Raw genomic sequence first — 27034 nt, forward strand, 5'->3', positions numbered from 1 at the left:
GAGAATGTGTATTTTTTTCAAAATGATGTTTGCAATCTTTGAATAAAGTATATATAATAAGCTCTTCAAAGATTTAAACCTAAACAAATATTTCTCCAAAAATATTTTTCAATAAAAGTGCAGGAGAACCTAGGGTTTGCTTTCAAAGGGATTTTTGCACATATGAAAATATATAATCTTTGATTTAAAAATAGAGTATGCAATAGATACTTCAAAAACCTTAAACCCTCAAGAAATTTCCCAAATAATGATATTTTAAAAGAATATAGTTGAAGGGAAGTTAGGATTTTTAGCTCAAAAAGATTATTGCAAATAAACACAAGTAAGCTTTTGAATCTTACAATGAATGTGCAAAAAAATTCACAAACTACAAAAGTTGCCCCAAAAATATTTATCAAGAAAATATATGGGAGAAACTCGAGGATTACTCTCAAGATGAATTTCAAAAATTAAAGGCTTAAGTGATAGTAACTACTTTTGATATAATAGAAATAAATTCTCAAATGAATCTTTCTTTCAACCAACCCTCAAATGCAATCAATGTGCAAATGAAAAAAGTAAAAGAAAATATTAAATCTCTCTTAGAAATGATTTTTCAAAGGAAAAAACAAAGAGAGTATAAAATTAAAGCTCAAAAAATTGAAAGAATTTTTGGGCTAATCAAAAGTGCTAATCAAGCTTATGACAGGGGTATATATAGAGTTTCCAAAAAATTTGATCGTTAGGGACGCGGAGGGTGTTTTTAAAATTGTTTAATCAAAAGTTAAGGGCATTTAAGTGCTAAAATTTTGAACAACCCGAGAGGGTCGATCAACTGAGGAAATATTGCATTATTATTTTGTTTAATAAATAAGATAATAACTTCATTATTTATTATTTATTTATTTATTTTCAAGTTACATGCATGCTGTCACATCTTCCAAGTCACATGAGCCGAAAGAAACATAATTATTTCTTTTCCATTTTTAAATCCATCATTGCCATATGTTAATTATCTCTTACTCATCTTCTAAGAGGCCCCAGGTGATATGCATGGGCACCTAAGCATATTATCCACTTTGACTATGCAGATTAACCATATTACCCAGTTTGATTCATGCTCGTTTTCCAGGTGCTGCTTCCTGAATGTTCACGAACAATGCAAAAATAATCATTCACGTGTTTTTTATTTGGTCCTTCTCCACGTCCGCTCGGTCACCACGCATAGTTACTGTGGCTGAGAAATTCCCAAAACATGAAAGATGTGGCAACATTAATTAATTATAATTCCAAGCCGCCCCATATCAAACCATGCATATTCTAAGGTTATAAATAGGAATCCCCCCCTCCTCCCCTTTGCAACACACCTACGTCTCTACACTTCTTCCTCCTTCCTTCACCTTATTAAATTAACTCTCTAGCAAAATGGCCGCTGCTGCCCCCACCACCACCACCACCTCTTCCTCCACAGCCATGTCTGCACTGCTTCTCACGGCACTATTCTTTGCTCTCCCCCTGTTAATCAAAATTCGACTAAAAGCTTGCCAGTTCCGTGACAAAGCCAAGCAACTCCAGCTGGTACTCCCCCCCGGACCAGCCCCTTGGCCCCTTGTGGGCAATCTCCCTCAAATGCTCACCACCAAGCCCACATTCCGCTGGCTGCTCCACCTCATGAATCAGCTCAACACCAACATCGCATGCATTCGCCTCGGCAACGTCCACGTGATCCCAGTTTCGTGTCCAAAGATTGGCGTGGAAATACTGAAGAAACAAGATGCTGTTTTTGCATCTAGGCCGCTTTCCATGGCGTCCCGTACCATCAGCGGGGGCTACTTGACAACTATTCTCGTACCCTTCGGCCAGCAATGGAAGAAAATGAGGAGAGTGCTGACTTCAGAAATTATTTGCCCTGCGAGACACACATGGCTGCATGACAAGAGAGCTGAGGAGGCTGACAATCTCCTCAAGTATGTTTTCAACCAGTGCAAAAGCTCTGGGAGCGTAGTCAACGTCAGAACTGCGGGCCGGCATTACTGCGGGAATGTGATTAGAAAGCTGATGTTCGGAAAGAGATACTTTGGAGCTGGAAGGGAAGATGGAGGTCCCGGTGTCGAAGAAAAAGAGCACGTCGAGGCTATCTTCACCGCGCTCGAATGCCTCTTCTCCTTTTGTTTATCTGACTATTTTCCATTCTTAACTGGGCTTGACTTGGATGGCCACGAAAAAACTATGAAGGAAGCAGATAGGATTATTAAGAAACATCATGACCCCCTAATAGACGAAAGGGTTCAACAATGGAGGCAGCCGAACCGTAATGATGATAATATTGCAGGGAAGGAGCCCCAGGACTTGCTTGATATTCTTATTACCCTTAAGGATGCTAACAAGGGGCCGTTGTTGACAATAGAAGAGATCAAGGCACAAACTTTTGTAAGACTATCTTTACCTTTACTTAGGGGTCATATTTGAATAGGTCATAAATTGACAGGGATTAAAGGGATTTGGGTTCGGATTGACCTATTTATTAACGGGTGACTAATATATGAACCAAAACCTACCCGTTAAATAAACCGGTTCTCGTTAAGAACCCATTTAAAAATATAATTTATTTATTTTAAATTTTTTAAAACATTTCATATAAAGTGACATAATTTCTTTTAAAAAAGTAACATTTTTTATTTTATTTATTAATATCTTAACAAAAAATAAATAAAATGTAAAAAAATAGTACATCTCTTCAATTAATATTTTTTTAATAAAATACACACACGCGCGCACACACACACACACACACACACACACACACACACACACACACATATATATATATATATATATATATATATATAATTAAACGAGTCACCCTACGAGTAGCCAACCTAAACCTGCCACCTGTTTATTAAATAGGTTGTGTTCGAGTTGACCTGTTTATAAATGGGCCACCTTATGTTAAACCTAAACCCAATTAACATCCCTTATTCTTATGCATAAGGTAGTGTTACGTTAATGCATATGAAAGAAGGTAGAACTTCAAAATATCTCGCTGACTGTATAGTTAAAAAAAAAAATAGTTGGTCTTATGAAGGGGACTTGCCACACCCACCCCATACTTATTTTAAGAACCAAATTGGTGCATTTCGTACAATTCAATTATAGAAAATAATATATATTTAGTTCTTTTTTTCCTTTTTCTTTTTTAATAAAAAGTGTTGAATAAACAAATTCTACAATTTCTTATGTAAGTAAATGATAATTTTTCAAATCAATAATTGCCAAGAAATGTAATCTTAATACAAACATTTTGAATGAAACCATGCAAATATATAAACTCTCATCTTCAACAAGATTTTTCATGATGTATATATGGAATGAGGACCTAAAAATCTCACATGAGTTGAGAAAAACTCTTGAATATAAGTTCAGGCTCATCCCACTCATGCAATGTTCTTTTTAGAGATAAGATTGTACGTTAAGGCAACCATTAACAAAACTTTTATCTTTACTAACATGAGATCGATATATGTATGAAGTAAGTAATTAATTAATTAAGTTAATCAATCCACGCATGGATTGATATAGGAGATCATGATAGCTGCAGTCGATAATCCATCAAATGCCGTGGAATGGGCTCTGGCAGAGATGATAAATCAACCCAAACTGCTGCAAAAGGCAACGGAGGAAATAGACAGGGTGGTCGGGAAGGAGCGGCTGGTCCAAGAATCTGACATCCCTCTTCTAAATTATGTCAAGGCATGCGCCAGAGAAGCCTTCCGCCTCCACCCAATCGCCGCCTTCAACGTCCCCCACGTAGCCATGTCCGACACCACTGTGGGCGGCGGCTACTTCATCCCCAAGGGCAGCCACCTTCTCCTGAGTCGTATCGGCCTGGGCCGAAACCCTGAGGTCTGGTTCGACCCGCTCCGGTTCGACCCAGACCGCCACTTGACTGGCGACAGCTCAGAGGCGGTGGCGCTCACGGAGCCCGATCTGCGTTTCATCTCCTTCAGCACCGGCAGGCGTGGGTGCATCGCCGCCACGCTCGGCACTGCCATGACCGTGATGCTCTTCGCTAGGCTCATTCAGGGGTTCAGTTGGAGCCTACCGCCCAACGTTTCCAGCATCGAACTCGCCGAGGCGGAAAACAACCTTTTCATGGCTACACCACTAGTTGCGCGTGCGACTCCTCGATTGCCTCTTCATCTGTACCCCACCAATCGACTCATATAACCCAACCAACTTTACATTTATTTAAGCTTTTATTTATGAAAAGTAACCACGTTTTAGGCATTTACTAGATTTCAAAAGCCCAATACTTAATGTATTGCCTTCAATATGTTTGTAAGAGAAACGCGATACATCACCTCCTCCTGTACTGTGAATTCAGTAAATAAGTTTGCAACTGCTTAAATGTTGACTTTCATCAACAAGTAAAGGTGATGCTACAAGAGTCAAACTTTCAATCCCTGCAACTCTTTCTTAGGAACTACGAAGGGAGAGAAGCTCAAGGATATTCAATGATAAATTCACTGCACCCTCCATTGTCATCTAGAATGCTCCCAGTAATATGTTACAGTGGAACCGATTAAACTTCAGTTTCTATACTATAAAATGAAGGATTCTCTGATTTTATGTACAACTATTGACGTGTAAGTGATTACATATACGATCACTGTAAGTGACACTATCTACTATCTATAATTGTTCTGATTTTCTTAACTTGTTTTACAAAATAACACATTAAACCTACTTATTAAAATGCCCAATTTAATCGTATTGAAATCTAAAAATCAAAATTAAAATATTTTTACTTTAAAAATTAATCATCCATATCCTTGATATAATCCATAAGTAGTAGTTTGTTCGTCAAATATTTCATAATATAGTCAATAAAATCCAGAGGCTTTTTTTTTTTTTTAAATAGCAGAATAAATTTCATTTTTAAGATAATAAAAAATGACTGCTACAGTTGTGATCTATGTGAAGAGTTTTCTTTTTTCTTCGTAAAATGAAAAGGAGAAAAATATGTAAATATATCATCATATTCAAAATAAAAAGGAATTTTATTTTTAAAAATTTTTACTTAAAAGAAATACTTTCACTCTCACACATATCCAAGTTTAGAATTAGAAAACTGTTGAGCAAATTAATGTGCAGCGAAAAACCTGGATCGCGAAATGCAGCAACCAACGATGAACAATACAAAAGACACAATCACACACAAAAAATAAGGAAAGTAAATAAACAATGACACAAGAATTAACATGGTTCGGTAATGTATCTACGTCCACAAGAGTAAGTAGCGGCTAAAATTCACTATCTGTAAAAATTAGGATTACAACATTGTATATATGCTAACCCTACAAGTAAAAAGGGATTAGGATGTTCCCCAAATACCTCTATATCAAACCCTAGAGGATTTGCATCCAAATTCCTAACCTATTGATCTTTCCAATTCAAAATTCAAAACCAGCGCTGAACTTGATAGTTTCTTATTGAGACTAAAACTGTCGATGGTTTCAGACAATACAATCAACGGTTTCAGATAAAACATTGATAGTTTCTTCCTGAGCCTAAATCGTCGATATAACAGTCGCCTGTTTCTTCCTACAACCTAGCTTTCTTGTTTTTTCTAAGCATGTTTTCCCTATGCATGTGTTCCACTTAATATGAGCCACATACTTCAACAATCTCCACTTTGGCGAATATTCACCCCTTAGGAGAAATACAAAAACATACCCCGTAACTCCACCTAGGACAGTAGATTGGGAATCCTCCCATTTAGTAACTGGAGATGTTGATCAAGTCTAAGCAATGCTTGAACTTATCCTTGGTAACAAGCTTTGTCAACATATCTGCTGCATTCTCAGAAGTGTGTACTTTCTCAACCAGTACTTCACCAGAAGTAACTAATTCCCTGATCCTGTGAAATCTCACATCAATATATGTTTGGTCCTCACATGATACATTTCGTTCTTTGCTAAATAGATGACACTGACTATCACAATGCAGCTAAACTCCACATTGCTAAATACCACTACAAAAAAGGGGTTTTTAGTGATAAAATTATTAGTGACAAAGATAAAATTGTCATTATTACTGAGCCATTAGTGACAAAAATAAAATTTGTCTCTCATACTCAACGTATTAGTGACGTTTTTTATTTTTTATTTCGTGACGAAAGTTAAATCGTCACTAATACTTTTGCCACTAAAAAGAGATTTCCTGCCCAACCTATTGTAGGAAAAATATTAGCAACAATTTTTTGAGTATTAGGGACAAAAATTTTCGTCACTAATATTGAACTATCAGTGAAGGTTGTGATCTGTTACTGAAAATCTTACCTAGAACCCTTATTTCCCCTTCACACTGAAATCCCAAATTCCCCGCCCCCCCCTCTCACTTCGTGCTGAAATCCCAAACCCTTATCTTGCACGATCGAACCTTCCTCCCTCTTCCCTATCCTCCCTACATGATCAAAGCTCGCCACTGAACACACTTGCAGGCTACTGCTGGACGCACCACCGCTACTGCACCACCGCTACTAACGACCGCCGCCTACGAGAAGGTGTGCATCCTCCTCCCCCTCCCCCTCGTCATCTTCTTCTTCTTCTTCTTCTTCTTCTTCTTCTTCTTCTTCTATTAGTGTATTTCTGTGTGTGTGTGTGTGTGTGTGTGTTTTTGTTATTTTCTTTTGATATTGAACTATGGTTTTGACCATTACATTTTATTTTTATTTTTTTTGTACTCTTGTGTATTTATGTTGAACTTGTTACTTCTCGGTAGTATCAGATGAGCATATTTCTGCACATTGAGTCGTGTGTGATGAAAAATCATATGTCTTGGCATGATCTAAGATTGATAGTTCCTTGAAGGCCTTGATTTTTTGGAGTCTTTAGTTTTATATTAGTTTCTTATGATGTTATTCCATCGTGCCCTTTATATTTTGATTTTGGATGTACTTTTAGTTTGTTTTCATGTATTATATTTAACAGAATGGTTTGGATTGTCCACTCTTTTAAGAAGTCTTTTGTTATATAGGCAAGACTGCCAGTTATACAAGGAAACTTAAATCTGTACATGTTAATTACAAAGAGTGATCTTAGGAAGCCATATATGGTAAGCCAGCTAATTTGCATAGAGTGATTTTAGGAAGCTATACATGGTAAGCTAAATCTCCTATCCTATTTATAAAATTATATACAACTACAAGATTAATAACTATTAACAAGGTATAATTTATGGCCTTCTATTGACATCACCCCCTCAAATTAATGAGGATTATTCATAGGCATCAATTTTTTTGTAAGAAAATTATGTCGTTGCCGTATGAGAGCCTTCGTGAAAATATCTACCACTTGAAGATTGCTAGACACATGAGGAAGTGAGATAGTTCGAGCTTCAAATGCCTCACGCATGAAGTGGCAATCAACCTCTATATGTTTAGTTCGTTCATGAAGAAAGATCACCCTCTTATTTGACTTCCCTTAGCCTAAATTGGGCTCTAATTTAAATAAATGTCCATAATAGTCCTTTAACCACTCAAAATTAGTCACAATATTTTGTCCTTTCAAAATAAAGCCCAATATGGGCTTCAAATCACCAAATGATTGAAATTGGGTTACATTAACAACAGTTGGCCCACAATAGACCTAAATCATAACGTAGCCCAAACAAAGGTTTTGCTTTTAGTTTGTAATGGAATTTGTAAAACTAGGGCAACTACGAGCTGGTATCTTCTATCAGATAGAGGTAAAAAAAAATCATATTTTGTTTATGCTTTCATTTATTATATGCATGTGTTCATTGAAGGTTAGACCCATTCAAGAATCGTTACTATACATTCATGTCTTATCGTAAATGCAAGACAAATCAATTAATATTCAATTTATTATTAGTCATATTATGTACATTAATAATCAATTGATAATGTTAATTATTTGTTACATTTACGATTAGTGATGTTTGTTTTTCAACTATTCTTCAATTGTCCAATGTCTGGACAGTTTAGGAAGTTGTATCTTCATTGTTGTTATCGTTCACGCTTTGTTTATTGTCATTGCATATTTCGATATATAGCATCTTTACTTATGTTCTCTGGTTGCATAGTGAGGTGTTGTGACAATTTATTAGTGATGAAAAACTAGGAACATGTTCACTTCCCCCATCTCTTGTACGTAGAGAGTCATGAAGAGATGTTGCCAAAATTTAGAATGATTATGATCAAAGAATTTGAGCGATTGACTACAATGTAAATGCACAATTTCTGAATGAGATAGGATCTGTACAATTTAGAAAAAAGGTGGTTGATTTTCGAATTCACGATGAATTTCTCATAAACATTATTAGAATACAATCAACATCATTTACTTGAACATGTTATTAGCTAATTAATGAACATGGATAAGAGTTGGATGAAAGCTCAAGGTAGGTTTCTACCAGAATACGTGAAAAGGGTATATGATTTCATAAAGTTCACGAATCCTCGTGCTGAAAAATTCAATAGAATGAGGTGTCCTTGTAAGATATGCCAAAACATAACATTTCGCCACATTAATTTGGTTGAAACACATTTATTAGATAATGGAACAGATAAAAGCTACACAAGATAGGTAGTTCACAATGAAAATTACACAGTTCTAAGTGATGATGATAAAGATGAAGATGAGGGGGCCAATATAGTAGGTGGTGATATACATTCGGATGAGTTAATCGAAATGTTAGGTGACTTGCAAAGGGGGAATGCAGTGGACATGGAGGATGTCAATGTGTTACATACTAGTGTTGAATCTACTTCAGTAGGTAGTATATCTTGCGATCCTAGTCAGTTAAGTCAACTTGAAAAACCATTTGCTAATCTTGTGAAGGATACATGGGTTCCCCTATATCCAAATTGTAAAAAGTTCTAAAAATTGGAGTTCCTCATAAAGTTGCTTTAGGCAATGACAATGCATGGATTATCTCAGAGTGCATTCAACATGCATTTAAGGCTAATTAAGACTACATTGCCTAATGGTGAAACACTTTCGAAGTCATTTTATGAGACGAAAACATACATGTGTGATTTAGGTCTCAATTATACTCTAATACATGTGTGTAGGTATGATTGCACACTTTTTTTTTATGGTGAATTTGAAACTACAAATGAGTGTCCAAAATGTGGTGAACTGAGTTATAAAACTAATCAAAAGAAGGGTAAAAACATCCCAAAAAAAAATTGTGATATTGTCCATTATTACCAAGGCTTCAAATATTATACATGTAGAGACCCGGGAATATAATAAATGAAAATGATAAAGGAAAAGGGAAAAGGAAAGGAGAAATAAAGAAATTTAAAAAGGGGCTGTAGCAGGGACTTGTCGACGAACCCATTGTCTTCATCGACGAACGTCATTCTTGGTTTCATCGACAAATACACGCGTCGATAGTAGATAATTTCATACCATTAAGGGTTCGTCGATGAACCCATTATCTTCGCCGATGAACGGCCTTCGGTGACTTGTCTATGAACCCATTCTTCGTCAACGAACGCCCTTCTTCAGATCGTCGATGAGTACATGAGTCTCACCTGTTAGCTTTGGTGTGTTCCCAAGAGGGGGGTGAATTGGGTATTTAAAATTTCTTCCTAGTTTAAACCAGATAACAGTAGTATTCCACAAAGGTTTTGTCTATGCAATTCAAATTGCACAAATAAATATAACATGTGGAAATTAAATCATGCGCAGCATTCACAATATAACATACACATGCGATAAATAAATTGCAGTAATGTAAAGTAGACACACAATATGTGAAAACCAAGGTGTAGTCCCAGGAGGGGGTGAATTGGATTTAAAATTTTCTTTTAATTCTTTTCCATAATCCTTAACATCTTTTAGTTCTTTTTAATTAATTTTTGACTTCTTGTTGATTTATCAAATACACAAAAAATACTTAAAACAATATTCAATCCACAACCATATACCAACACAATACTTTAAACAATCAACCAAACAATCAACCAAAGTATTCAACACTTTACCGATTCTCAGCTTTTGCAGCCCTATGTATATGAAATTGATTTAAGCTCTATGGTTAATGCAAGCCCTGTGGATAATTGACTTCTCAATATGAAGCATAACACTCTTTCCAAGAATTTAGACTTTAAATAAACTTTCACTTAAAGAGTCTTTGGGTGTTTCACCAATCAACGTACTTTCTTACAGTTTCAGCAAAGTATGGATCAACCAACGTACTTCCTTTCGGTTTCCGCAATCCCAAAAACAAATTAAGCTTAAGTTTATATTTAATATCTAATCTACGTAGTGTATATGATTAAGGAATTTAAAACATCCACGTAGTTTATACATGCTGAAAATAAAGAGAGTAAGGGAAAGAGAGTGACACTAAGTTTTTACGAGGTTTGGCTTATCCCCAAGCTATGTCCTTGCCTTTGGAAAACCACCAAAGGATTCATTAAACCAGTTCCTTTTCCAAGCGAAACAACACTATTACACACTCCTTCAGTACGCTAGAGCCCGCCTCTCCAAGTGATACCCCTCACTCGGTCACTCCTTCAATTAAGCTAGAACTACACCTCTCTAAGTGATACACCACAGTTAGCCAATGATCCAAACACCTTAAAATCGTCAAAAATACTGCAAGAATACAAAAGAGTAGCTGCGTACAAGAACACTCTCAAACAAAGTAGATTAGTACAAATTCAACACTATGTACTTAAAGAACTTAAATATCAAGACGAAATAGAATTGAAACTCAAATATAGAATTCACCAATATTCTTCTTCGGTGAGGATTAGTAGTAAGAATTGATTAGGAAGATCAGCTTTTTTAGAAATTCAGTAATATTAGCTAGGCAAAGATTTGAGCAAGAGAGGACAGCCAGTTCGCAAGATAGCTTTCAGCACATTTTTCAATTCCTTGGCTCTTGGTATAGTTTGATTTATAAAACCATGTATTTATAGAGGTTTTAGGAAGAGTTTCCTAATTCCCCACATTGCTTGGAGTGTCCTCCAAGTTTTTATAACGTTTACTTTTGAAAAACTAATTTTTAGAAATTTTTTGTTAAGTTCAAAAATTCTAATTCCCGTGGAGTCAGTTGATTGGATAGGCGACTGGATAGTTCATTTCATATAGTGAGTCGGCTGGACAGGCGATAGACAACATTCTGTCTGTAAAAAAATTAATTCCCATAAATTGTCAGTCGGCTGGCTCAACCACATCCAAAATTGTCAGTCAGCTGGGCTTGTCAGTCGGCTGACTAATCTTAGTTCAAACTATCAGTCGACTGGGCAGTTATTCATTCTGGTGTTTGTCAGTTGGCTAGCCAATCTTAGTGCGTTTTGGTCAGTCGACTAACCAATCCATTTTCTAAAAAAATTTTATTTTTTCATTTTTAAACCCTTTTGTTATTTGAAAGACTTAAATATAACGTGTTAAAAACATTTTCTAGGGTTTTAAAAATCTGGTCTCTAAGTCCATATTCAACCCTAAAATTCCTTCAACAATATTTCAAAAGATATTTAAAATATGAAGCAGTTACATAAAGACTTCTAGGACTTTGGACATTCTTGGCACTTGAATCTTTGTGCTTGTCTTTAAAGCTCTCTTGCTTTGCTTTTCCTTGGTTCTCTTGTCTTCAAGCTTTAAAATATCATCTTGAAATCCATGCTTTAAGCTTCATATGATCATCCTTCTTTGAAGTATAAGCTTACAATGGATCCTTGGCCTTGCATTTACATGCTTGATCCTTATAAGTCCTGAAATATCATTACTCAACAAAATATGTTAAGTTTCTCTTGTTTGTTAGCATCAAAATAGGATGTTAAGCCTTGTAAGGTCAACAATCTCCCCCTTTTTTATGATGACAAACAAGGAGTAAAAACTTGAGTAAGCCTTAAAAAGACTCCCCCTTGCGATAAACATCATCTTAATAATATTTGTAATTTCAAGATCAATATCAACACCATCTTCAATATGATACAATATCATGCACATCACACATTGTTCAAGTTCAATATGCTCATTTCATCATTCAAGTTCAAGATCATTCATTCAAATTCAAATACTTCTCCCCCTTTTTATACATATATCATGCAAACATTTTCAAAAATTTTTAATGACATGCTCAATTTTTGCTTAAAAGTTCTGCCCCTTTTGACATCAATAAAAAAGAGTAGGATATCAAAAAATAAATCATATTTTGAGCATATGAATATCAAACATGCATATCAAGCATATGATACCAATTGAGATTTTCATTAATAGCAAATGAATTTTTGAATTTTTTATATCAATTGTAACATTAAAGAATAATACCAATTGAAAATTTATGATACCAATTAAAAATAATTTATGATACCAATTTTAAAATTAGGGAAAGAATCATAATACAAGCAATAAGTCATAATACTCCCCTTGAATTTAATATATTCAATTTTGATACCAATTATGTTTTTAAAATGATCATCCCATGTTTCAAACATTTGATTCATATCATGTATATGCTCATGGATACTTATATCAAATACTAATATCATATCAATATCTCAACATACTCATGGATATAATTATACTTGTCATGCTCAAATACCAATTTATATATTCATGGATACTAATATACTTTATAGATACCAATGCTAATGTCACATTATGCAGAGCTCATGAATATTAATTGATTATTTAGATGCAAATTTTTTAATTTATCCATGTTGATCCATCATTAGTATGCATAGTCAAAAATTAATCAAATCATATCAAAATTCATGCTTCAAAATCATACTTAATAACTTTATGCTCAGATTTTCAAAATATAGTGAGCCATAAATCATCAATATTTTCATTATCTTTAAAGATTTCAAGATACCAATTTCAAGATATACGCATTTAACATATATTATGAAATTAGGAATAACTTCCCAAGAGGGGGGTGAATTGGCTTTTAAAAATTTCTTTTAATTTCTTTTCAGAATTTTTAAACTTATTTTATTTCTTTTAACCAATTTGTGACTTATTTGTTTAATTTGTTAAGCACTCAAGAACTTAGTTTCTTTATTTAATCTTTAACCATACAAACATCCAATCATTCAACCAAACCAATCAACTATAATTAGAAAGAAAACAAATAAGCCAATACACAACACTTATGTAATATAAAAACTCGAAATGGTTTTTTGTTGATATTAGCCAAATTTGAACCAAGCCCTGTAGTGAATGAGAATTTATGTTTATTGATGTAAAGCCCTGTATAAATGAATCCAATCACTCTTTCCAAATATTTAGAATTCAAATAAACTCTTGGTAAATTTATCTTTGGGATGTTAACCAAGTTACGTACTCCTGTACGGTTTCCGCAAGATATGGTGTAACCAACGTACTCCCTTTCGGTCTCCGCAACCCAAATCAAAATTGGACTCTAAGTTTAATTTATTTCCAAATATGCATAGTATGTATAATTTAGATATTTAAAACATCCACGCAGTTGTATATGAACTGAAAATAAAGAATAGGGAAAGAGAGAGTGAGATGGGGATTTTTATGAGCTTTGGCTTATACCTAACCTACGTCCTCGCCTTTGGCAAACCACCAAAAGATTCACTAAACCTATTCTGTTGACGAGTGGAACAAAACCTGATTACAAGCGATACCCCGCGCTCAAACACTCCTTCACTAGGCTAGAGGCTACCTCTCCAAACGATGTCCCCTCGTTCGGTCACTCCTTTAGGCTAGAGCCCACCTCTCTAAGCAATATCTCCTTGCTTATCCAACGATCCAACCAATCCTTAGAACGTCAAAGAACTACAAGAAACACAAGATAAGATCTGCGTACAAGTATACTCTCTCAAGGAGCAAGTTAGTACAATTTCAACACTATATACTTCAATGTAAAATATCAATATGAAATAGAATGAAGCTCAAGTGTAGAGTTCACCAATATCCTGCTTAGATGAGGATTAGCAGTAGGAATTGAGAGAAGGAAGGATTAGCACTTCAGAATATCTTAGCAAAAGAGATTTGCAATGAGTGAGCAAGAGAACTTTGGAAGAACAAGAATGCTTTCAGCTTCTCAAAATAGATTTTTCAATTCTTGGTATGTTTGGATTTGCAAAACCATGTTTTTATAAGCTTTCAAACTTGTTTCCATGTTGCAAAAGTTTTTCTAGAGAGTTTCCCAAGTTGTTAGAAATTTTGGAGCCCAAACAGCTATTTTTAAAATATTAGATTTAAAAAAAAAAATTGCCCATTGAACAGTGTTTAGATGTTAGAAGAGAGGGTTTAGACGTCTAAAGTGTCAAGTTCAGATGTCTGAAGTGCCAGGTTCAGACGTCTGAACAGCTACTACCTATTTCAGTTCTGTCCCAAAAAAATTTCAGACGTCTGAGCTTATTCTTCAAATGTCTAAGGTCGTTCTGTGTGCTGTTCAGACAGTTGAAGTTCCTCTCGTGAACAATGTTCAGATGACTGACAACTGTGACCCCACTTCATTGTTTTAGCCATAACTTTTTCTATATAACTTCAAATTAGGTGTTCTTGGTGTCCAAAGAAAGCTAAGAGAAAATCCTACAACTTTTATGTTAAATAAATTTTAAAATAAAGAGATTTTGATAGAGAAAAATTCACCTCAATTGGGATGTATAAAAAGTGACAGCATTTGGAAAAACTCTTTTTGGTGCTTTTCAATCCAAAAATGATTCTAACCTTTTTAAAATAATTTTTAACCATATAAAAATATTTTCTAAGTATTTTAAAAGGTATCTTGGTCCAAGAAATTAACCTAAGAGCTTCAAAATATTTCAAATAATATTTTAAACATTAAAGCATTTACATGAGACTTCTAAGACATTAACATTCTAAACACTCAAGTCTTCATGCTTGCTTTGGCCCTTTCTTGGTCTTCAAGCTTTAATATTTTTTGAGCTCTCTCACTTTGCTTTAATTTGGCTCTTTTTTCTTTAAACATTCCTTGGCTTTCAAAAAATCATGCATGACCTCATATTCTTCAAGGTTTAATATATCATTTTTAAATCCATGCTTTGACTCATTTAAGCTTCATTTGATTCTTGTGAGCACTTTGACCTTACTTTCTCATATGTGAACCCTGAAATTACATTACTCATACAAATATGTTAAATTCCACTTGTTTGTTAGCATCAAAATAAGATAAGAAGATTTTAAACCTTGTAGGGCCAACAATCTCCCCCCTTTTTTATGATAACAAACAAGGAGCAAAAATTTGAGTAAGCCTTAAAAAGCATCCCCCTTTCAATAAACTTCACCTTAATAAAATCAATATTAATTTCATCAATCATGCTCATCAATACTTAAATACTTTTTTTGAATAGATATAATGTTCATGCTCAATTTTTGCTTCACAACTTCTCCCCCTTTTGACATCAATCAAAAAGAAAAGAAATGATTTAAATTCAAATACAAATCATTTTAAGCATATCAATAACCATGTATTCCAAACATATGTACACACTCAAGTTATTGTTTTTCAATATAGCATGAGTAGTGTGTAGCTCACAACATTTATTCAAGATATCTGGTGATATTAATTTGATGGTTTTTATGATACCAATTTAAATTTAAAATTTAATTCATGATATCAATTGATTAATGATTCATGACACTCCCCCTGAATTCAATATATTCAGTTTAGTTATTAATTTTGCTTTTATAATCCCATAAAAAATATTGAATCATATCATGTATCAAATATCAATATCATGCTAAGATCATCAATGTCACATCATGCTCATAGACATAATCATGCTCATAAATAATTTGACTTTGTGATACCAAGTGAGCTTTAAGATTTGATATCTATTGAAATTTTTAACATGTGAAACCAAAAATACTTTATAGATACCAAAGCTTAATATCACATAGTGTATAGTTTATGGATACCAATATAACTACTATATCTTTCATAGCTCATAAATAAAGAGCAGTATGTTTATCCATGTGATTCATTTAAAATCATGCATGTTCAAGAATTATCCTTATATAAAAAATTTATGCTTAAGCTCAATAATCTCATTCTCAATTTTCAACATAGTGAGCCATACTTTCCAATATAAATCAAGTCAAGTTAATTAATACACATGTAGCATATAGCATATCAACACATCACATGTAGGCAAGTAAGCATGTAGCATGTAACATCAAGGCGCTTATATAATAAGCTCAAATTTGATATTTTCTTTATATTTTCTTACGTTAAGCCTAGTAAAAAGTCATCCTATGATTTTGGCCAACAATGTCATTTTCTATTTTATATATGTGTGAAGTCATTATTTCATTTTTGGTACCCATATTTTCTTGGGTCCGGAGGATTTTTCAAGGTTTCTTTTATTTTCCATACTTGTTTGGTTTTAACACCTTTCCTCTTAAATGGACATTCAAACTTTATATGCCCCTTTTTCTTGCATTGATAGCATATGGTGTTTGTGTAGGCATTAGAAAATGTGCAAGTATAGTCTTTGGATTCTTTCGAGAAATATCTCATGTAAGAATTTTTTTTTTTTTTTTTCAATTCCATTGAAACCAATGCCTTCTTTATTTAGAGATATTCTTTGTAAGCCAATCATCTTATCAAGGTTTTCCTTTCCTTTTGTGAAGTTGTAAATAATTTTATCCTTATCTTTGATTTGATTCTTGAGATCATTTAACTCTATGTCTTTCTTGTTATCAACCTCCTTTAATGATTTCTCTAATTCTAGAGATAATTTTCTGATTCTAACCTCTAATTCAGAAATATACATATCTTTCTCATATACAGTAGAGGATAAGGATCGAAGGTCTTCTATCATTTGGTCATTCTTGCTTTCTAGTTTTTCAATTTTCAAGTTGTTTTCTTTTTCAGCAAGATTTTTGGATTCTATTTCTTTCATTGCTGATTCATACTTATGTTCTAATTGCTTGAGTTTTGAGTCTTTATCTCTTTCAGCATTCTTTAGGAATTCTAACTCTTTCATTAAACTTTCATTCTTATTCTTCAATAAGGTGTTTTGTTTATTTGCTTTAATCAGCATCTTATGTACTTTGAATAGATTATTTTGAAGTTCATCATAAGATGACATACCCTCAACACTTGATTCATCACTACAAGAATTATTTGAAGATTTAGTTGAGGAGCTTTCTTCATTATCCCATGCCATAAAGCACGTGTAAGCAACCTCTTGGGGTCTTATTTCATTCTCCCAACTACTTGTACTATCCTAAGTAGTGGCTTTCATGACCTTTTTCTTTTTCTTCTTAGACGCTTTCTTTAGTAGTGGATATTCTAGTTTTATATGTCCAGCTTTGTTGCAATTATAACACGTAAGAGTTTTATTCTTTGATTTCTTGCTAACTTCTTCTTCTGATTCATCTTATTCAGATTTTTGATTTCTTCTCTTGAATTTATTTTTCCTTTTTAGTATCCTTACTAGCTTTTTAGATATGAAGACTTCTTCATCTTCATCTATTTCACTACTTGAGTTTTCTTTTAAGGCTTTAAAGGCTATTGATTCTTGAGCTTTAGTTTTTCCATTCTTTTCATTCATTGGCATTTCATATGTAAGGAGAGAACCTATAAGTTCATCTAAGGAAGTGTTTTTTAAATTTCTTCCTTCGGTTATGGCAGTGGCTTTTGGTTCCCTTACAGTTGGTAGCCCTCTAAAAATTTTCCTTATCATTTCATAAGTAGTGTAGGTTTTTCCTAGTGCATTTAGGGAATTTATTATATGAGTGAACCTAGTAAACATATTTGTGATTGATTCATCCGGGTTCATCTTAAAGGCTTCATACTCGCTTGTGAGCATATCAACCTATTATCCCTAACATCTGTAGTTCCTTCATAAGTAACTTCTAGCTTATCCCATATTTCCTTAGCTGATTTACATGTCATTACTCAAATAAATTCATTAGCATCCAAGACACAATATAAAGCATTTATAGCACTTGAATTTGTTTGGAGCATTTTATAATCTTGATCGGTCATATCTTTCTTCTCTTTTGGGATTTGTTTTCCATCTACTATCTTAGTGGGAATTTGATCTCCATCTATAACAACTCCCCATACTTTCCAATTCATCCTTTGGAGATAGATTTGCATCCTCTTTTTCTAAAAAGTGTATTTCAATTCACAAAAGATAGGAGGCCTAGTTGAAGATTGTCCCTCTCCAAAGGGAGGTACACCTAAGTTAGCCATTACGATCTTTTTATAGCTTCTAGTTAAGAGTTGCTATAACCCCGCTCTAATACCAATTGAAATTAGGAATAGCTTCCCAAGAGGGAGGGTGAATTGGATTTTAAAAATTTCTTTTAATTCCTTTTCAGAACTCTTAAACTTATTTTATTTTTTTTAACCAATTTGTGACTTATTTGTTTAATTTGTTAAGCACTCAAGAACTTAGTTTTTTTATTTAATCCTTAACCATACAAACATCCAATCATTCAACCAAACCAATCAACTATAATTAGAAAGTAAACAAACAAGCCAATACACACCACTGATGTAATATAAAAACTCAAAATGGTTGTTTGTTAATATTAGCCAAATTTGAACCAAGCCCTATAGTGAATAACAATTTATACTTGTTGATGTAAAGCCCTGTATAAATGAATTCAATCACTCTTTCCAAATATTTAGAATTCAAATAAACTATTGGTAAATTTATCTTTCGGATTTTAACCAAGTAACGTACTCCCGTATGGTTTCCGCAAGATATGGTGTAACCAACGTACTCCCTTTCAGTTTCCGTAACCCAAATCAAAATTGGACTCTAAGTTTACTTAATTTCCAAATATGCGTAGTATGTATAATTTAGATATTTAAAACATCCACGCAGTTATAAATAAACTGAAAATAAAGAATAGGGAAAGAGAAAGTGAGACATGGATTTTTACGAGGTTCGGCTTATACCCAGCCTACGTCCTCGCCTTTGGCAAACCACCAAAGGATTCACTAAACTTGTTTCGTTGACGGGTGGAACAAAACCTGATTACAAGCAATACCCCACGCTCAAACACTCCTTCATTAGGCTAGAGCCCGCCTCTCCAAACAATGTCCCCTTGTTCGGTCACTTTTTTAGGCTAGAGTCTGCCTTTCTAAGCAATATCTCCTTGCTTAGCCAATGATCCAAACAATCCTTGGAATGTCAAAGAACTACAAGAAACACAAGATAAGATCTGCGTACAAGTATACTCTCTCAAGGAGCAAGTTAGTACAATTTCAACACTATATACTTCAATGTAAAATATCAATATGAAATAGAATGAAGCTCAAGTGTAGAATTCACCAATATCCTTATTAGATGAGGATTAGCAGTATGAATTCAGAGAAGGAAGGATTAGAACTTTAGAATATCTTAGAAAAAGAGATTTGCAATGAGTGAGTAAGAGAACTTTGGAAGAACAAGAGTGCTTTCAGCTTCTCAAAACAAAATTTTCAATTCTTGGTGTGTTTTGATTTGTAAAACCATGTTTTTATAGGCTTTCAAACTTGTTTCCATGTTGCAAAAGTTTCCTTATAGAGTTTCCCAAGTTGTTATAAATTTTGGAGTCCAAACAGCTATTTTTAAAATATTAGATTTAAAAAAATTTTGCCCGTTGAATAGTGTTCAAATGTCTGAAGAGAGGGTTCAGACGTCTGAAGTGTCGAGTTCAGATGTCTGAAGTGCCGGATTCAAACGTCTAAATAGCTACTTCCTGTTTCAATTCTATCCCAGAAAATCTTCAGACGTCTGAGCTTATTCTTCAGACGTCTGAGGTCGTTCTGTGTGTTGTTCAGACAGCTGAAGTTCCTCCCGTGAACAGTGTTCAGATGGCTGACAACTGTGACCTCGCTTCAGTGTTTTTGCCATAACCTTTTCTGTATAACTTAAAATTAGGTTTTCTTTGTTTCAAAAAGAATCTAAGAGAAAATCCTACAACTTTCATATTGAACACATTTTAAAATAAAGAGATTTTGATAGAGAAAAATTCACCTAAATGCGGATGTATAAAAACTGACAGCATTTGGAAAAACTCTTTTTTGTGCTTTTCATTCCAAAAATGATTCTAACCTTATAAAAATATTTTCCAAGTATTTTAAAAGGTATCTAGGTCTAAGAAGTTAGTCCAAGAGTTTCAAAATATTTCAAACAATATTTTAAACATTAAAGCACTTACATGAGACTTCTAAGACATTAACATTCTAAACGCTCAAGTCTTCATGCTTGTTTTGGCCCTTTCTTGGTCTTCAAGCTTTAATTTCTTTGAGCTCTCTCACTTTGCTTTTCTTTGGCTCTTTTGTCTTTAAACATTCCTTGGCTTTCAACAAATCATGCATGACCTCATATTCTTCAAGGTTTAATATATCATCTTTAAATTCATGCTTTGACTCATTTAAACTTCATTTGATCCTTGTGAGCACTTTGACCTTACTTTCTCATATGTGAGTCCTGAAATAACATTACTCATACAAATATGTTAAATTCCACTTGTTTGTTTGCATCAAAACAAGATAAGAAGATTTTAAGCCTTGTAAGGCCAACATATTATATTAGCATGGAATATATCATTATCATGTGCATTGTATGATTACGCGCTTAAATTGCATAATTAGGTGTTTTAATTCATGCATTACGAGTTATATTTTTAATTAAATACCTAATTACTCTCAATAAATTAACATTGTGTCCTATTTATAACATTTGGGTTTTATTGAGTAATTTATGAATTTTTCGTGTTTTTTATCGTAGGGCAATTATTGGAAAAAAAATTCGACACTACGTCATATTTTGGGCATAACTTTCTCGTTCGAGTTTCGATCGAGATGATTCAAAATTTTGGAGAAAGCTGAGAAAGAGTTATATAACTTTTGTACTTTAAGCTTTGATAAATATGGGCTTTAGTATGGTCAAAATCATGCTTGTACGCTGAGAAACAAAAAAAAAAAAAGAAGAAGAAATAAGAAAAGATAATAAAAAAAAAAAATGATGTGACCTTGCCATGCTAACAGTGTGCACAAGAGCAAAGGGGCTGGGGTGTTCAATTGATCGTGTGTTGAATTGTAAAAAGAAGGGGGATTTATGGGTTATTTTGAAAAAGTAAAAGAAGAAATAAGAAAAAGGTAGGGTATTAGCAAGGTTTTAGAGAGGTTTTTTTTTTTTTTTCTTTCTTTGTTTTTGTTTTCGCAGGTGGTAGCAGCAACAGCTGGGCTACAATCCTCCAACACGGCTACCCTTCTCTCTCTCTCTCTCTCTCTCTCTCTCTTTCTCTCTCTCTCTCTCTATTTTTTTATTTGAATCTTAAACACTTGTTGGACTTATTTTTATTATTAAAATATTATTTTAATTTTCTTGTTATTTAAATATTCTGTAAGAACCCGAACCGTGATATACGGGTTTAAATAAATAAGAGAGGGATAAAATTAGAAATTTAATAGGCTTCGTCGCTGAAACCAGAGTTTGTCGATGAAGGCCTTGTATCTCTTGTCGACGAAGTTCAAAGTTTCGTCGATGAGAAGAAGTGTAGGGGTTTTGAAAAAACCGGAGATCCCAGGCACGTCGACGAGGTCTTGGTCTCTTCGACAAGAAGACTATAGAGTCTCATTGACGAGGGCGCAATTCGTCGACGAGAAGTGGCCGGGTCAAAGGGCTATAAATAGAAGTTTTCATTACTTCTCAACTAAGAAAACTAAATCCTATCTCTCTAGAGCTCTCCCTAGTCTCTATCTCTCTAGATTTCTTTGTCGTTCGTCACGAGAATCGTAAATCTAAAGTTACCACGAGGATCATGGAAGGATTCTCTACAAGTTCTATGGATCGGAATCCCGTTTCGGAGATTTTTATGTTTCAACTAAAAATCGAGTTAAGGCTTGGTTTTTAATTCTGATTTGGTAGTTTAGTAGAGAACAATATTGTGAGTATATTATGTACTGTTGATTGTAGGTTTTGGAACTCGGTTCGTTGTTTAGGGACCTTAGAGTTCAAAATTTGCTATTCAGGGAAAAGGTAAAGAGAATTGTGTTTATATCGGTTATTTTTGAAATTGGACTCTATGGAACTGTGGTGCACGGTCTTGTGTGTGTTTTGGCTACTCTTTTGGGGGGATCTAACGGGGAAAACTATGGGTTTTTCATGATTATAGTTTAGGGAAAAAGGGGGGCGATGGGTTGTATCCCTGGTTTTAGTTGAAAATCGAGCGTATATATTGATTTATACTGTGTTATAGGGATGGTCGTGCCTTGACTTGTTTTAAACTGTATGTGTTTGAAAAACTATGATTTTAGATTACCAAATGGGTGTGGTTTGTTTGGTTATATAAGCATGCATGTGTGTTTGATTTGTTGAAATGCTAGTGGGAACGCGATTCTGAAATTGTTCTAGGTACTGAGAGTGTCCGACTCTATATCCGAGGGCGTATGAAATCGCTAGTCATAGATTGGCAGAGTGTCCGGCTCTATATTTGAGGATGTGAGCCTATTCCGGTAGATGAGGCCGAAGGGTGTGGATCTACCAGTTTAGCACCGGTATGATGCCATGGGAGTTAGGGACTAGCCATGTGCCGGTGGCACCGTGTTACTCTGGTTTGCTATGGGCCAACACCGTATGTCGCGGGCTGGCTTCAGGCCGATGGGTGTGACGATACTGGGATTATTGATCATGTGAATGTGTGCATGTATGCACTATGTAGAATTAGTAGTGGAACTGCATTTAACTGCGTATATGTGACATCATGATAACACTCAAATGCCACACACCGATATAACATGTGTTCTTCCTTACTGTGAGGTGCCTCGCCCCTACTATACGTACATTTTTATAGGTCCTTCAAGTAACCGGAACTAGCGTCCTGGTATAGGGAGCGTAGTGGACGGTGTATTGCGTTTAGCGCTTAGGTAAATGCTAGGAATGTACTTTGATGGGTTGCCATTTTGAGATGCGTTGGGCACCTAGTTGTACATTGTATGATAGAGCCTATTTCTGCTCTTGTATAGACTCTGGTATGGTACTGCATATATATATAGAATGACCTTTTTCCGCTGTGTATATGGTCGTGTTTGGATGTGTTTAGGGTGTCTAGGAACCCCACGGGGTTGGACACTCATCCTTTGTACTGTATCTTTTGTTGGTTTGTATGATTTAGGGACATGTTAGATTACATTTTTCACCCTTAGGTCCCATTTCTGGGTTCGGGGTGTGACAACTTGGTATCAAAGCTAACTAGGTTGTTAGGTCTTGTGGACTTGGTTAGGCTTAGCTGTGAGTACATACCAGAGTATAGGATGTTGGATATGGATATAGTTGGTTAAGGATTGTTAGATTGCTAGACAAGGATTTTTCGATGGTATTCCATGTTTTTCCTAGGATGATGATTCCAAGAAAAGCAGGGCAGATCATTGATGACTTTCGTGTTGGTGCGATAGGACAAACCTAGACCTGGCAGGGAGTAGTTAACATGATTGGGGTTAGATCATTGTGTTAATCGTATGTGTTGTAGAAATACTGATAGATTCCTATTTGTGTTACCGAATGGAGCCCGAGGATAATGACCTGAGAAGTGGCTTCGAGGAGACTGCGAGTGTAGGTGTTACAGGAGATCGGGCGGAGTGTGAGGAGACGCGAGCACTCTCCTACAACTACGGGGTGCACCATTGAGAGGTTCACACACATGCATCCTCCGACGTTCTCTGGAGGACATGACCCAATGATAACAGAGGGTTGGGTGAAGAAGATTGAGAGGATTTTGGAGGTCCTGCACTGCACGGATAGGCAGCGAGTCCTCTATGCTACCTTCTAGCTATCTAGGGAGGTGGGTTGATGGTGGACGGCGGTCAGTCTACTGGAGAAGCAGAGAGCCCATCCTGAGGATATGACATGAAGCCGTTTCAAGGAGGTGTTCTTCGATAGATACTTCCCGGCTTCTGTACATGATGCGAAGGAAGATGAGTTTTCTACTCTGACTTAGGGGAGTATGACGGTGTAGGGGTATGTGGCTCAGTCCATAGAGTTATCCTGGTTTGCGCCGTGTCTGATCTAGAGTGCGTATGAGAACACTCGGAGGTTTGAGAAGGGCTTAAGGAAGGATATCCGCATATTGGTGGGTATGCTACAGATCCGCGAGTTCTCGGTGTTGGTAGATAAAGCCATAGTGATTGAGACTGGTATCCAAGAGGACGAGTTGGATCAGGAATCGAGGAAGAGGACAGTGACTTTTGGTTCTCATACAGGATCTCGTCAGGGCTCATGGAAGAAGAGGAACAAAGGCTCAGGTTACTTCCAGAATATTGAGCGCCAGGATTCTCAGATGAGCCAGACTAGTGGACGTTGTACCAGATGTCAAAAATTGAATGACGGTGAGTGCCGATCATTTGGAGGTAACTGCTACAACTGTGGCCAGTCAAGCCACATATTTCGTAATTGTCGTGCATCGAAGCGAGATGTGCCTGCATCTAGTGTGAACTGAGGGAGCAACCAGATGCCTCGGGGAACCGTTCAGACGAATACAACTCCGACCACAGTATACTCTCTTACTCTAGCGGACGCTAAGCATGCAGGGAACTTAGTGATAGGTACCTTATTATTGCTTTCAAATAAGGCTTCTATGTTGTTTAATTCGGGTGCAACCCATTCCTTTATATTTGTGAATTTTTGTGGATGGTGGGGGGTTGAGACCTAAGTCATGAATGAGGTGTTATCTGTTACTATGCCATCTAGAAGTGTATCTTTCTATAGGAAGATGTTGGTAGATTGCCCAGTGGTAAATTAAGGGAAACTGCTACCGATGAATCTTGTGGTATACGGCATGTCAGGGTTCAATGTCATTTTGGGGATGGATTGGTTGTTCTCTAGTTATGTTGTGATCGACTGTCGTAGGAAAGTAGTAGTGTTTAGACCTCCCGGGGAGCAGGAGTATGAATTCGTGGCATCGTGTGTGCGTTCAGCACCACAGATTCTATCAGCATTGCAGGCGAGGAGGCTACCCTTGGACGGATGTCAGGGGTTCCTAGCTTGTGTGGAGGAATTGCCTCGGGATGAGTTGAGACTCAAGGATATTCGGGTAGTCAGCGAGTTCCCGGATATGTTTCCAGATGATTTACCCGGTTTACCTCCGAATTGTGAGGTGGAGTTTGTGATAGAATTGCTGCCTAGTAAGGCACCGATCTCTAAAGCTCCATACCAAATGGCTCCAGTAGAAATTCAAGAGTTGAAGGAGTAGTTGCAGGAATTACTGGACAAGGGTTTCATTCGACCTAATGTTTCGTCCTAGGGAGCTACAGTACTGTTTCTTAAGAAGAAGGACAGGTCGATGCGGATGTGCATTGATTACCGTGAGATTAACAAGGTAAGTGTGAAGAATCGCTATCCTTTACCTTGTATAGATGATCTCTTTGACCAGTTGCAAGAGACGTAGGTCTTTTCAAAGATCGACTTGCGGTTAGGGTATCATCAGGTGAGGGTCAGAGCCGAGGATGTAGCAAAGATAGCTTTCCAAATCAGATATGGCCACTACGAGTTTTTGGTCATGCCTTTTGGGTTAACAAATGCTCCAACGGTGTTCATAGATCTGATGAACAGGGTTTTCCATGAGTACCTGGTTTATTTGTGGTGGTATTCATTGACGATATTCTGGTATACTTGAGGAGTCCGAAAGAGCATGAGAATCATCTAAGGTTAGTATTACAGATTCTGCGGGAGAAGAAGTTGTATGCTAAACTGAAGTGTGAATTCTGGTTGAGTCAATTTGCCATCTTAGGCCATGTGGTGACTGGTGATGGTATATCAGTTGATCCTAGCAAGATTGAAGTTGTGGTCGATTGGGTGAGACCGAAGAATATGCAGGAGGTTTGGAGTTTTCTAGGACTGGCGGGTTACTATCGTCTGTTCATGGAGGGGTTTTCTAAACTTTCTAGGCCTCTAACACGTTTTACTAGGAAGGGAGTGCAGTTTGAGTGGACCAGTGATTGCGAGCAGTGCTTTCAAGAGTTGAAGCACCAGCTGGTTACTGCTCCGATTTTGACCATTCCTTCGGGGGATGGTGAGTTTGTGATTTATAGCGACGCGTCTCTGAAAGGTCTGGGATGTGTGCTTATGCAGCAGGGTAAAGTAGGAGGGTATGCTTCTCAGCAACTAAAGGAATATAAGAAGAATTACCCTACACATGATCTGAAATTGGCTGCTGTTGTATATGCACTGAAAATCTGGCGACACTATTTGTACGGTGTGTAGTATAAGATCTTTACTGACCACAAAAGCCTTAGGTATTTCTTCACACAGAAGAAGTTGAATATGAGGCAGAGACGGTGACTTAAGTTGATTAAGGACTACGATTGCACGATCAGTTATCACTTGGGGAAAGCTAATGTGGTGGCTGATGCATTGAATCGGAAGTCGGGATCTGCGGTTGTAACTCAGTGTCACATCAGAAGGGATTTGGAGAGGTCGAGAATAGAGTTGGTGTATGGTGATCATCAGGCTTTCTTTGCTAGATTGATGATCTAGCTAACTTTGTTTAAGCATATAAAAGCCGGGCAAGCTAGTGATGCAGAGTTGGCAGAGATTATGGAAAAGCTACAGCAAGGACTGGCTACAGAGTTTAACATCTCTAAGGGAGGTGTGCTGAGGTTTGGGACTAGGTTATGTGTTCCGAACGATGATAAGATCAGAAGGACGATTCTAAAGGAAGCGCATCGTTTTTTGTATACAATACATCTTGGTTTGTTTGATTATATGAGCATGCATATATGTGTGATTGGTTGAAATGTTAGTAGGAACGCAGTTCTGAAATTGTTCCAGGTACTGAGAGTGTCCGGCTCTATATATGAAGGCATATGAAATTGCTGGCCATAGATTGGCAGAGTGTCCGACTCTTTATTCGAGGGCGTGAGACTATTCTGGCAGATTAGGCCGAAGGGTGTGGATCCACCAGTTTAGCACCGATATGATGCCATGGGAGTCGGGGACTAGCCAATGTCGTATGTTACGCGGGCCGGCTTCTAGCCGATAGGTGTGATGACACCGGGATTGCAGATCATGTGTATGTGTGCGTGTATGCACTGTGTAGAATTAGTACTAGAACCGCATTTA

General features: G+C 36.0%; 1 protein-coding gene across 1 annotated transcript; it reads left to right on the forward strand.

Annotated features, from left to right (window-relative positions):
* Positions 1-1339: 1339 nt before the first annotated feature.
* On the forward strand, positions 1340-4206 carry LOC131160782 (tyrosine N-monooxygenase-like). Its single transcript, XM_058116667.1, has 2 exons — positions 1340-2409; positions 3559-4206. Exons 1-2 carry the CDS (start codon positions 1405-1407, stop codon positions 4204-4206), a joined length of 1653 nt encoding a protein of 550 aa, XP_057972650.1. The 5' UTR covers positions 1340-1404.
* The last annotated feature ends 22828 nt before the right edge of the window (positions 4207-27034 follow it).

Source organism: Malania oleifera, chromosome 7 (genome assembly GCF_029873635.1).
Source record: "Malania oleifera isolate guangnan ecotype guangnan chromosome 7, ASM2987363v1, whole genome shotgun sequence".
Lineage (NCBI taxonomy): Eukaryota > Viridiplantae > Streptophyta > Magnoliopsida > Santalales > Ximeniaceae > Malania > Malania oleifera.